We start from the raw sequence: 13,641 nt of genomic DNA, 5'->3' as shown, positions 1-13,641 counted from the left end.
TTTTAAGTATATTTAATTGTTAATTCTTTTTTAATAAAAGATAAACCTCTACTTGAAAATGGAAAAGAAACCTAACAAAAAGGAGGAATTGACACTAGTGAACAATGTTTTAAAACTGGCTACTAAATTGCTAAAGGTAAGAGTGAAAATGAAAATGGACATCATGAAGAAAATGCTGTTCTAACTTTTCTTACTTTTTTGCTTGTAGATCCTACTTTGTGTTTGTTTTTCAGGATTATCGAAAATGTTTTCCAAATTATTTTTGAGCACATTCATGCAGTTTACATTTTCTCATTGAAAAACTAATCAAAGTAATTCAGATTATTTCATTTTGAAATTTTATTCAGTTTTGAAATTTTAAGACTCTTAATAATGTTCAGAATATTGTAGAAGTTGGCATCCTTGGAAATTTTTGCATCCTAGAACTTAAAATAGATTATAAAAAAGAAGATTTGATGTTAATTTGCTATTTTTTTTTCATTTTGTATTTCTCAAAGCAGTCTTCTGTTTACTTGACCTGAGTTGGTTTAAAAAGTAGTAATACATTATCACTGTAATAATTATATATCACCAATAAGTGAATTTTCAAAACTTTTTTGGGTAGCAATAAAAAATAATATAATTTCAGTATATCTGATCTCATAATAGTAACTCTTTCAGTTCATTTCAGTTCAGTGTCCGACTCTTTGCGACTCCATGAATTGCAGCACGCCAGGCCTCCCTGTCCATCACCAATTCCTGGAGTCCACCCAAACCCATGTCTCTTGAGTCAGTGATGCCATCCAACCATCTCATTCTGTCGTCCCCTTCTCCTTCTGCCCTCAATCTCTCCTAGCATCAGGGTCTTTTCCAATGAGTCAATTCTTGGCATCAGGTGGCCAAAGTATTGGAGTTTCAGTTTCAACATCAGTCCTTCCAATGAACACCCAGGACTGATCTCCTTTAGGATGGACTGATTGGATCTCCTTGCAGTCCAAGGGACTCTCAAGAGTCTTCTCCAACACCACAGTTCAAAAGCATCAATTCTTTGGCACTCAGCTTTCTTCACAGTCCAACTCTCACATCCATACATGACCACTGGAAAAACCATAGCCTTGACTAGACGGACCTTTGTTGGCAAAGTAATGTCTCTGCTTTTGAATATGCTATCTAGGTTGGTCATAACTTTCCTTCCAAGGAGTAAGCATCTTTTAATTTCCTGGCTGCAATCACCATCTGCAGTGATTTTGAAGCCCAGAAAAATAAAGTCAACCACTGTTTCCACTGTCTTCCCATCTCTTTGCCATGAAGTGATGAGACTGGATGCCATGATCTTCGTTTTCTGAATGTTGAGCTTTAAGCCAACTTTCTCACTCTCCTCTTTCACTTTCATCAAGAGGCTCTTTAGTTCCTCTTCTCTTTCTGCCATAAGGGTGGTGTCATCTGCATATCTGAGGTTATTGATATTTCTCCCAGCAATCTTGATTCCAGCTTGTGCTTCTTCCAGCCCAGCATTTCTCATGATGTACTCTGCATATAAGTTAAATATGCAGGGTGACAATATACGGCCTTGACGAACTCCTTTTCCTCTTTGGAACCAGTCTGTTGTTCCATGTCCAGTTCTAACTGTTGCTTCCTGACCTGCATACAGGTTTCTCAAGACGCAGGTCAGGTGGTCTGGCATTCCCTCTTTGGAGGTAATTTAATAAAATATCATTATCACTGCAGTGTTAATAATTCCTTTCTTTCTCAAAAGGAAACTATTTTTTAAAATCTCTGTTTCTGTAACAAATTAAATGGAAATTTTAGAGTTGTTGATAAAGTGTTCGTAGAATAGTAGGAAATTAGTTGTGTCTCAATGCCATGGTTACTTCTTCAGTTAACTAAAATGCATTAACTGACTCGAGATTGTGCCTCACAGTATATTAGGCACTGAAAGGAGTCAGAAGAGTTAGGTGGATTTTGTTTTTGTTGTTTCCAGTTTTATTTATTTATTTTTGGCTCTGCTGGGTCTTTGTTGCAGCATGGGCTTTTCTCTAGTTGTAGTGAGCAGAGACTCCTTTCTAGTTGTGGTGAGCAGTCTTCTCTTTGCGGTGGCTTCTCTTTTTGTGAAGTATAGGCTCTTGAGCACATGGGCTTCAGTAGTTGCCAGTCCCGCTCTCTAGAGCACCGGCTCATTAGATGTGGCAAATGAGCTTAGTTGCTCTGCAGCATGCGGGATCTTCCCAGACCAGAGCTCAAACCCATGTCTCCTACCTTGGCAGACAGATATTTTACCTCTGAGCCACCAGGGAAGCTCTGGGTGAGTTTTTGACACAAATATTGAGTATCTTGAGAGTGTAGGCACTGTGCTAGCTAGGAGGAGGCTCTAAAGTTGAGACTTCATGTGAGCAGCTTCACTTGCAAAATAGAGAGAAATACAAAGTTAACCATAATACAAAGCACTCAGTGTGATCTTTCTTGATCAAACATCATCTTCTATTCAGAACCTGTGACATAATATAGATTGCTCCTTCTTTCTCTTTCTTCACAGCCAAGAAATTCTTGGGCCCATTGACTCACCCTCTCAAATATTGTCCAGTTCATCCTCTTTTTCCTACCAATACTGCTCTAAGTCAGACCCGCATCATTTTCAGTTGAGCTTCTGATAAACAACTCTGAGGGCTTCTTCTTTCTGGTCTTGCTGCTCTCTAATCTGTAGTTCTCACATGCACATCTGATATACTACGCCCCAAATTAAATTCCATTCATGCCAATCTCCTGTCACACTTTGCCTAAAGAATGACCCTTACCTAAGTAGCCAGTTTTATAAAATTTATACTTGCCTCATACAACCTATAGCAATTCAAAGGTGCCATGTTCTTGTGTCTTGGGGAATACTTCTCTCCTCCCATGAACCAAGTTGCAGGAGCACCTTCTACTCTGGCTCTCTGCCATTTATACATATTTCTTTTGTGGTACTCATAGTTGAATTATGTCTTTGCTTGTATATTAGACTGCAGGGTCCTTCAGCATGGGGACTGAATCTTAACTTCTCCAGAGTCTGCCATGGTGCCTAGCATATATAGAACTTTACTTAAATGTTTGAGTCAGTCTATCAATTAATGAATCTATGCATTTGAAAATTATCTCAAAGGGGGATTTTATATATATATACACACACACACACATATATATATGTATGTATGTGTGTGTGTGTCTGTGTATAGACAGAAAATTTGGCTAACTAAATTTCTAATTCTTATGCAAAAATATATTATTCTCTTTCTCTTTCAATTTCTATTGTTATAGTGAAAAGTATCTTTAACCTTGTAGCTACCAGACCAATAGTTTATTAGTCATTCATTTGGGACAGAAATTGGAGTTACAAATTTAGGTTATAGATTTCTTTTAAATGAAAGTCACTTTCTCCTGCTGCTAAGTCACTTCAGTCTTGTCCGACTCTGTGTGACCCCATAGATGGCAGCCCACCAGGCTCCCCCATCCCTGGGATTCTCCAGGCAAGAACACTGGAGTGGGTTGCCATTTCCTTCTCCAATGCATGAAAGTGAAAAGTGAAAGTGAAGTTGCTCAGTCGTGTCCGACTCTTTGAGACCCCATGGACTGCAGCCTACCAGGCTCCTCCATCCATGGGATTCTCCAGGCAAGAGTACTGGAGTGGGGTGCCGTTGCCTTCTCCACATTTTCTCCTAAGAATACCTAAAAGTATATTTACTTACTTCAGGTTTAACCAAGTTTATTCTAAGACTATCATGATTTGTAACTATCTTTTGAAACAGTGGTTGTAAAAATTCTCTTTGCATATTGCCCTGAATTAGTTTAATAATTCTCAATGAATCTGGGTTCATGGTTTTTTCCTCTTCTACTAGGAATTGGACAGTCCCTTTAGACTATATGGACTTACAATGAATCCACTGCTTTATAACATCACCCAGGTTGTCATCCTGTCAGCTGTTTCTGGTGTTATCAGTGACTTGCTTGGATTTAATTTAAAGGTAAGGGCTTGCAGGTATTTTTAAGTTTCTTAGTACCCTATTACATATTCGTGACATTTATTTCACCCTAACACTCTTGAGATCTCACATGTATAGTAATGGAGTCATTTTGATTATATTATATACAATTAATGAAGATAACATTTAATTTCAAAGAATGATAAATATTCTTGGCTTATAATGCTGATGGACCTTCTTATTCAGAACAGTATTTGTTACAAATGGTACTCTTGGATAGGATAAGTGGAAGTGTTTATTTTTACTCATATATAAGATGATTCTAATTTAGATGATTTTTTAAAAAAGAGCCCTATTACTGGCTTTGGCCAAAAACTATATTATTTATCTATATAGCAATATATGCATCCTCCAACATGTGCAAAGCTGCTAGCGAATAAGATGTAGAATGCTTATATTAACCGGTAGTAGATGTGTATTGTCACTTTCCAGTTAGAGAAAGCAAGAGAAATTGGAGTCTCACTTTTTTATTTGTTTGAGGTGAATTCTTAAAAATAAAAGAATAAAAGAATTTAAAATAGTAGAACCTTCAGTTGTTTATGAATGAAATTTAGATTAAAAAAATATCATGTGATGTAACTTAATAAGTAGCAATATCAAAACTGGCTCTAATGGTCCCTACTTATATTATTTTTTCACTAGCTCTGGAAGATTAAATCATGACAATTCAGAGAAAAGAAGATGTAGCCTCTTTTCCAGAATAAGAGTACCAACTAAGCTGCCTGAAAGCAGTCACTGACTCTTTGCTTCAGGAATCTCAGCTGAGAAATTGAAGTGTTTACATCAGACTGTCCTGTGCAATTCTTATATTTATTTCACTTGTTCACTGTTTTTTACATTTATTTTAGTCTTTATATTTTATTTTTAGCATTGATATACTTAGTTGTTGAAAGGGTGATGAAACTGATGTCCACATACTTGAGATCCTGGTAATTGCTCATAAAAAATGACAACAAATTGTGAGAATAGAAGCCATTGCTAAACACTGTTTCTCCATCAGTGCCGTGACTTGCCTTACTTGAAGTAAATTTCTTTAACTTTGTAATCTTGCATTAGACTCAACTAAACACATAAAACATTTTTCTTTAGTAAATCAAGATCCAGTCCGGGTTTCTTTTGAGTTATTTTGGAACAATGCCAGGATCTAAACTGATAAAGCTGCAGTTTAAGCACCCTTCAGTATTAATATCTATGGTATTACACAACAGGTCAACAAGTGCTCTTTGATGATAAAACTCTTAATAGAGCAATAATTGTAAATGGTTACCATACTGTAAGATATTTTGATAAAAATTAGTAATAATTGTATTTATTTGAAACACTGGGCTGTTTGCACAGCTCCAACTGTGCATGCTCAAAATGTGCACTTTTTAAAATTGTTACTTTTAATGTGTGTCTTTATATGGGGTATGTTATAGTGTACTAGGGCATGATATGGTATCCTTTTGAGTGAGGTATATACTCATCTCACAAGTGAAGTGCCTATTGATATTACTCAAGTATGTTATGTTTACTCAAGTAAAATAATTTTCTCCCCATGGTACACTATAGTGTATGCTATTCATACCACACTCAAATGAACAACTTAAGAATAACATTGAGAACCAATCAGATATTCCTGATTGCTAGCTGTAAAACTATATATGAGTTTTCAGGAAAAATAGCGATAGCTTGCAAATTCTGCTATCTAGTATATCTCCCTCCTCAACTCGCAGTTACATAAGGGCTATTTTAGATGCTTTTAACCTAGAAAGTAACCCCCTCCCTCCCCTCCAAATAATTTGCCAAGTGTCCAAATGAGAACTTATCTGTTGGCATGTTAGGTAAATAGGGCAAATATGATGGTCTCTTACATTGGGCCTTGATTTTAAGTTGTTATATTTGTACAATCAAATTTTAGGAGTCACATGAAATACTAAATGTTTTAGCAAACTTTTTTTTTTTTAAACTGGGTGTCTAGTTTTTAAAAGACTTTATTTGAAACAATCTAGAATTTTCTTGGTGCAAGTTGTATCATGTTGAATATCCTCACCTTTTTTTACCATGTTTTAGAGAATTTAAAATAATTAATTGTAAATGATTTATTTGACTGGTGCAGTTTTAATCCCCAAATCATAATCTTAAGATCAGGAATGTGTGGAGAACAGAGCCATATCATAATATCACTTTGCTCTCACCATTCCTTTTGATCAGCCTCAAATCAGCCTCATTGTATAGTATATTTTCTTTCTATAGAAAACAAAAACATTTTGTTTTATTTGCCTATGTTCTAATATGTTTAATAATGACCAAAGTGCATTCTGAGTTTTTTCAAGGAATGTATTACTGGAGCTTTAAGAACATACTTATTTTCTCCTGTGAAAAATTAGGCTTTGTCTGATATGTTTATTCTTCCTCTATTGTCTAATGTTGAGGTTGTTTTTAGGAATTATATTTTATAAAGTTTTTCAAGATAAGGTACATACCTATACAGAACTTAACATTTTGCACAGAATATATTGAATATATTTTGAGAAAAAAAAGTACAGCATGAGTTCTGTTAGGAATAAAAATGAAACTATTGTATCTCACAAAAAAAATCTTATTTCAGAATGGAAATATTTTTGAGAAAAGTAGCTGAGTAAACTGATTTAGGAAAATGCTTGCTTTTTGATTGAAGTTCATTTCAACTTGGAGTTGGGAGTTGATTTATTAAGTACAGTGTACCTCTCAACATCGTATTAATAATATGTTGAATTATGTCACTAGTATGGCAGCGGTAGAATACTAAGAGGGCAAAGTTGTCATTTTAAGTAATTTCAGAACATTAATGGAACTCTTTTCAAAGCAGAAAAATTGACATTGCTGCCTTTAAGAATACAATGAATGTAAGAAATTAAAAGAAATTGTAACATACCACATAATATAGAAAAGACAGTTCAAAGATAGAATTGTGGCAGATGTTGTGTGTTAACTGTTGTTTCTTTGCCACATGTATCGTATTTGAAAGTTTGAATGGCAAGTTTAAAATAAACGTTCTATGACTGACAGTGTTAAACCTGGAGTGGGTTTGGTTTTTTTTGTTTGTTTTTTCAGATTTTCAAGTCATGCACATTTCTATGGTAATTTTATATTTACTGTAGCATAAACTTTAGGTGTAACTGTTAGATTTGAGGGGAGTGGGAATATATTTTTAAAACCTTTCCAACATTTCAGATTTTGCGTTATGATTCTCAGAATATGAAAGAAGAATTAGCGCACAGGCTTTTCATCACCAAAATGCTATGACATCATTAATGTTTGTTTGCTTGTTTGTTTGTATTTAAATACAGAAAACTGGCTGTAGCCTGGGGTATTAAAATTCATTATCAGGAGGATTGTGTTTTTAACCAAGTGATTTTACACATAATTCAACTAGAGAGATCATGGCCAACAATAACATGGGTAAGCATTGTAATATTTCTGTTCTCTGACTGGTACAAATGTTCATAGGCCTTAATCAGGGACTCTTCATTCAAGTGCACTTTCCAACTTTCTTTGAGCTTAGAATTGGGTCTCTTAATGAGTCTCCCTTCACACTTACAGATAGAGTAATATGACTTGCATCTCTTTATACTGTATCACTTAGAACACTAATTCTCAACCGTTTTTCTACCAACCTTATAAGAGAGATACCACAAATGCTTATTGATATCTCTGGCCCCCAACGGTGCTTACTTCCTGGGGAGTAGACTGTGTATCTTGGATGTGGTACATGCATATTCTGAAACAAGTATTCCATAAGTGATTTTGAAATTTTGTTCCACTTATCACTCCTCACCACCTTGAGAATTACTGTCTTAAGATCAGAAATTTTAGAGCATGTAAGTTACATGAGATTTTTAACTTCATTGACCACTGTTTTCCCAGCACATAAAATAGTGCCTAATCTCAGTCTATTGAATGAATGAATTTTGAATGATAACTTGAGTCACACAGAACTCGACACCACCTAGTCCAAAGCCCTCATTTTACTATTGATAGGTTTAAAAAAAAGAATCCAAAGAAAAGATTGAAAAGCTTGCCTAAGTTTCCATGAGTAGAATCCACACTCTCCTTTATTCCCTTTGGAGGTATATTCTGTAACAGCATCTCTTAACTAATCAAAATGCTCAATAGTAGGAAAAAATTCTGGAATATTTATAAATATTTATAAGTCTATACATATATGTAGTGAGATCATATGTGTACTAAGAAGCTTTTGGTGTTAGGAAAGGGAATTCATTTGATGGCTCTCCTGTTCTAGGAAAGAGAATTCATTTGATGGCTCCCCTGTTCAGCTCTGCAGTGGGACTTGCTGGAGAGATCACATACTTTGGAGTCAGACTTATTTTATAGTCTTAGGCAAATTATTTAACCTCTGTGAACTTTGGTTTTCTCAACTATAAATTACTGACAGTTATTTTACAGGACTATTAGAGGGATTTGTAAGATTAATATAATATGCAAAGCACCAGCACTGGAACTGACATGTATTGAATGTGCAAAAAGATTGGTTCTCTTTCCCCTCCAAATAAGTAATGGCTTAGGAAAATTAACAAACAAAAAGTTCCAAGCTAAAGCATTCACATTACAAAAGATGTATGCATCCTTACCAAAATGAGACATAACTAAGTATCATGCTTCATAGGAATTATCATACATGAAGAGTTCTTTTACAGAGTTGACATCTAATTCCTTTACTTCATAAGTAGGCACACTAAAATGTGGAAGGGAATTATTCTCATTCTTTTGTTAGCCTGTGTATTATATCCAATTATGAATGACTTTACTAAATTCTCAGGTGCATATTCCATTCATATCTTTTTATTATTAGATTTCTGTTTCGTTTATGTGGTAGATTCCCTTACTAGTAACAGCCTAGAGTTTTTGTGTCTTCTACCTGATCTCACCTCTTAACTTTTAAGTTTCTGCTCACTATTTGTGCTTTGACTAGCTGGAGAACATCTGACTTCACTTTCTACGAATGGTGCTTATCAAGGTATTACTAGAACTTTTGAGTCCTGTATTTGGCAGTGCTTTTTCTTTAATCAGTCTTTTGTCCACTTAGATGTTGCCTACAATGGCTTTTCCAAACCGCCTTTGTTATCATCAAGCTCCTAATCCCTCTCATCTTATAACTATTGGTATTTTATTCCTCTAACTTTACCAAAGAGAGAAAAATCATCATGCATGAATTCTTTTTCCACCTTCTTCAGTTCTGTGAAGGAAACATTGCTCTGTGAGGCCAGCTCTCTATCAGTGCTCAGGATTCTTTTGCTGCCCTCCTGTAGGATACCTCCTCTGCTCTCCCCCATCATCATCTTCAGTCTTACCCTTTGCAGTTTTATATTATAAATCATTTGTATTTCAATGAGAGGTGCTTGGATCCTTAGTATGAGATTGAATTTATTGGTTATAGGTTGGATGGGACCATTGTCTACTAGATGGCCCTGTAAGGGCTTGCTACAACCCTCATCTGAACAAAGCAAGAAGTTGGTCAAGCTTGGTTTTCTTCACTTTTCTCTCTCAGCCATAGCTGAACAGGTCAGTGATTAGTCCTGGGCCCAAAAGCAGCCAGCCATTTTACAGGCCTCGAGGAACCTGTGAAACCAACAGGTATGAGAGTTTTGCCCAGCACAGGCTTTCCATCCTTCATGGTTACTTCCTGACCCAGTCAGAATTTCTGTTAGTGCTGCGAGAATGAATCAGGCACAGTGTAAACAGGAAGAGTTGGTAGGATAGCAGAGTCCCAAAAGAAGCCGTGAATTAAAAAGCCTTAAAGTAGAGAGACAGTGGTGAAAGTGAAGATAGGAGAAGAAACTAACAGAAACTTCCTAAGCTGTTGGAGGCAGAGAGACCGAGTGATAGCTTGACCAGCTGTGCCATTGAATCATTAGAGCTGGTCTCAGACTGTGGTAGCTTCATCTTGTGTCCTGAACCGTGAGGCCAGATGCCCCCATTTATCTTTATGATAAATTCATCACCTCAAGTAACCAAAGGATGACTGTCAACCTGGATAAGCGTCATACATTTGACTGACTGTATAATCTCAAGCCATTTTTCTTCCCTAATTGGCTTTCCCTCTGCATCTTTCTACTCCTATCTCGTTAAGGATAGTGCTTGGCTATCAGTGCTGTCTACTCTTCCAACATATTTATGTCTCCTGTGTCTACAAAATAGTTAACAGTCTCAGGACTAAAAGTTTTGCTTATTCCTTTCTTTTTATGCTGCTGCGTTTCTCAGTTCTGTGTTTTCAACAATGATCTGAAATTTAAATTAGCAGCTTGCTTTCTTTTTTGTCTTTTAAAGCAGAAACTGACTCTTTGTGCCAAATGTAATCATTTACTTAATGCAGTTATTTAGCAATCTCTCTGGTTTTTAAGAATTTGGGGTTGTCTTTGTCAAATTCTCTTACAAGTTTTGATCAATTATTTATATTTGGGAATTTCTGGTTTTCCTAACCTTGTAGTGAGAGGTGTATTTTAAAGCAAAATAGACGTGTTGCCAAAGGCTGTGACCAATTTGCATCCCTTGGGATATATACCCGATGTTTGCAAATGCATTTGCTTGTTTTTGCCTGGAAATGCAGACTGACCTGGCAGCTTTCTGGCCTTCTATTTATACCCTTACTCTTGCTCTCAGCCAGAATTTACTGTGTCAGGTTAGTGGTGCTGAAAGATTCTCAAAATGTGAGTCTACTGTCTGGGGAAACACATTCAAGTAAGAGGCTACTCTAGCAAATGGGAAACAGACCAAATGCTTTTAAAATTGCAATTTTATTCTGTTTTTCTTCCATCCATTCCATGGTTAGTATTTGAATATCACATGCTAGGCACTGAACTAGGTACTAGGGAAATAGAAATTAAAATACAGTCCCTCGTTTCATTTACCATGGAGGCTAGGAGGTACAAAGTTTAGCTTGTGAAGGGTACGTGCTGTGGAGGTGCCAGTGTAAGTGTCACATGCAGGCAGTTCAGTATGGCTGGTGATATTTGTAGACAAGGGTTGGAAGATAACACTAGCAGATGATTTTGTGAAGTTAAGGGATTTGAATTTTATCCTCAAAGATTGAGACTGCCTAGCTCAGTTCTGGCATGTCGTAATTACTTGGCAAATACCAAACTCAGGGACCACATTCTTCACTTGAGTACTTAGTGAACAGCTCCAGTCTGAGAATTAAGGTTTTTAATTTAAAATTTTTGTCCATGTTAAATCTATGCTAGAATTTTTGTGTCATAAAAAAAATGACATGGCACAAATCTGTATCTAAGAGTATTGTAAAATTAAGTTGACTTCAGTTTCTTTGTCCATGTTTGGATGATAGAGTCAGTTTATAATTATTGATATTTGCAAAATTGCATCTCTCTCTCTTTTTTTTTTTAAATTACAGAATAGCCCAGCTCATCTGCACTATGATGAGGACCATGGGTTCTGAAGTTAGGCAGAGCTGGGATACTTCACAGCATGTGTATGGCCTTGGGCAAGTTCCTTACACTCCCTAAGCCTCACCTGTAAAATGAGGTGTGGAGCTGCTGCTGCTGGAGCCTAAAGTGGTTCTTGTGAGTATAAAATTAGAAAATGTCCGTGTACTGGGCATAGTCCTGGCCCACCAACCTCCTGTGCAATAAAACATCAATTTATTTGTCCTCAAACTAAATCCAGCATTGAGCACTTACTGAAAAGATTATTGAGAATATAGTATGTTATGTTTGGAAGAGCCTCTCTTCCCTAGAGTGACACAAAATCCCAGGGGGGATTCACCTAGTACTTGGAAAATACAGAACTGGCCCAGTCCTTATTCTCTGGTGGTAGCTATTCCTCCATTTTGATGCTCCTGCCTGGCCAATGTGTCCTGTGTTTATTGGGCATGTATGCTCTAGCTAGCTCAGAGATGCTCCCCACAGAGGTCCTCCCCGACCCTGACCCCAGGCTAAGCCTCAAGGTCCTCATCTCTGCTTCAGGGTTTCTGTTATTAGTGCCCATCTCCTTCCACAGATGCCCCACAGCTGTGGGCCATTGCACATCTGCAGCCTGTCTTGGGAATGTGCCCCTCTTCCAGTAATCCACACCCCCTCATTTTCCACTAGATCCTCTGAATCCATGAGACTGCTGAGCCAAAGCCTGGTTGAGTTGTTGTCCTTCGAGCCTTGAGAACTACTGTTTTCTGTTCAGAAGTTCCAAAGATAATGATACCCTTGCAGGGAGGGACTTGAACTCAAAATAGATTTGTGAGACTGTGTTCTTAGAATAGTAGAGGGGAGGAGAAGGCAATGGCAGTCCACTCCATTACTCTTGCCTGGAAAATCCCATGGACGGAGGAGCCTGGTAGGCTGCAGCCCATGGGGTCGCACAGAGTCGGACACAACTGAAGTGACTTAGCAGCAGCAGCAGCAGCAGCATGCAGTTACAAGCATAATGTAGATGGATCCTAAACTACATATCATGTGTAATACATAAATGAGATTGTGCTTACATAAAGAAATGATCCTCTTAAGTGTAGAATTAATGGACTTTTTAAATATGCAGATGACACCACCCTTATGGCAGAAAGTGAAGAGGAACTAAAAAGCCTCTTGATGAAAGTGAAAGAGGAGAGTGAAAAAGTTGGCTTAAAGCTCAACATTCAGAAAACTAAGATCATGGCATCTGGTCCCATCACTTCATGGGAAATAGATGGGGAAACAGTGTCAGAATTTTATTTTTTGGGGCTCCAAAATCACTGCAGATGGTGATTGCAGCCATGAAATTAAAAGACGCTTACTCCTTGGAAGGAAGGTTATGACCAACCTAGATAGCATATTGAAAAGCAGAGACATTACTTTGCCAACAAAGGTCCATCTAGTCAAGGCTATGGTTTTTCCAGTGGTCATGTTTGGATATGAAAGTTGGGCTGTGAAGAAAGCTGAGCGCCGAAGAATTGATGCTTTTGAACTGTGGTGTTGGAGAAGAGTCTTGAGAGTCCCTTGGAGTGCAAGGAGATCCAACCAGTCCATTCTAAAGGAGATCAGTCCTGGGTGTTCATTGGAAGGACTGATGCTAAAGCTGAAACTCCAAAACTTTGGCCACCTCAAGTGAAGAGTTGACTCACTGGAAAAGACTCTAATGCTGGGAGGGATTGGGGGCAGGATGAGAAGGGGACAACAGAGGATGAGATGGCTGGATGGCATCACCGACTCAATGGACATGAGTTTGGGTGAGCTCCGGGAGTTGGTGATGGACAGGGAGGCCTGGCGTGCTGCGATTCATGGGGTCACAAAGAGTCGGACACGACTGAGCGACTGAACTTTCTGTGTTGGTCCTTGTATTTAAGACTGTAAATGTCATTGGCTTTTGCACAGTTAATGTCTCTATTAGACTCTTTAAAAAAGTATCTTCTATGGTTAATAAAATGTAAAGACTGCAAAAAAAAAAAAGAACAGTGGAGGGGAAGACATCACTCTTTTTTTTTTTTTTAAGTCTTTTCCAGCATCAGATATTCCAAAGAATCCTGCCACTTAAGAAACGTGTTTAGTTTGGTACCTGACATACAGTCATGTCACAATAACTGTTAAATATTAGCATTATTATTTTTATTAGCATCCTTTTCAGGTAATAAGCAAAGATTCAATGATCTCCATAAATTAATTATCCAATTGGAAAATGAGCTAGA

The 13,641-nt window shown here is 37.2% G+C and overlaps 1 protein-coding gene across 27 annotated transcripts in view; it reads left to right on the top strand.

Moving 5' to 3' along the window:
• The window catches only part of PHTF2 (putative homeodomain transcription factor 2), a 202,469-nt gene that overhangs the window by 129,795 nt on the left and 59,033 nt on the right, over positions 1 to 13,641 (top strand). For 23 of the 27 annotated variants that reach the window (XR_009494148.1, XR_009494147.1, XR_009494146.1 and 20 more), the window contains 4 exons: positions 41 to 136; positions 3,849 to 3,974; positions 7,304 to 7,415; positions 11,383 to 11,551. Coding sequence is in view for 3 of the 27 variants with exons in the window: in XM_059885602.1 (XP_059741585.1) it covers positions 41 to 136; positions 3,849 to 3,974; positions 4,635 to 4,655 (243 nt within the window). In the remaining 24 variants the exon portion in view is untranslated. Of the gene's footprint in view, positions 1 to 40; positions 137 to 3,848; positions 3,975 to 4,634; positions 7,030 to 7,303; positions 7,416 to 11,382; positions 11,552 to 13,641 lie in introns of those variants that run through there. The other 4 variants (XM_059885602.1, XM_005205348.5, XR_009494137.1 and 1 more) reach the window with 3 other exon arrangements.

The sequence above is a fragment of the Bos taurus genome, chromosome 4 (assembly GCF_002263795.3).
Source record: "Bos taurus isolate L1 Dominette 01449 registration number 42190680 breed Hereford chromosome 4, ARS-UCD2.0, whole genome shotgun sequence".
Lineage (NCBI taxonomy): Eukaryota > Metazoa > Chordata > Mammalia > Artiodactyla > Bovidae > Bos > Bos taurus.
The sequence above is the reverse complement of the archived record's forward strand: the minus strand, read 5'-3'. Positions and strand labels throughout refer to the sequence as shown.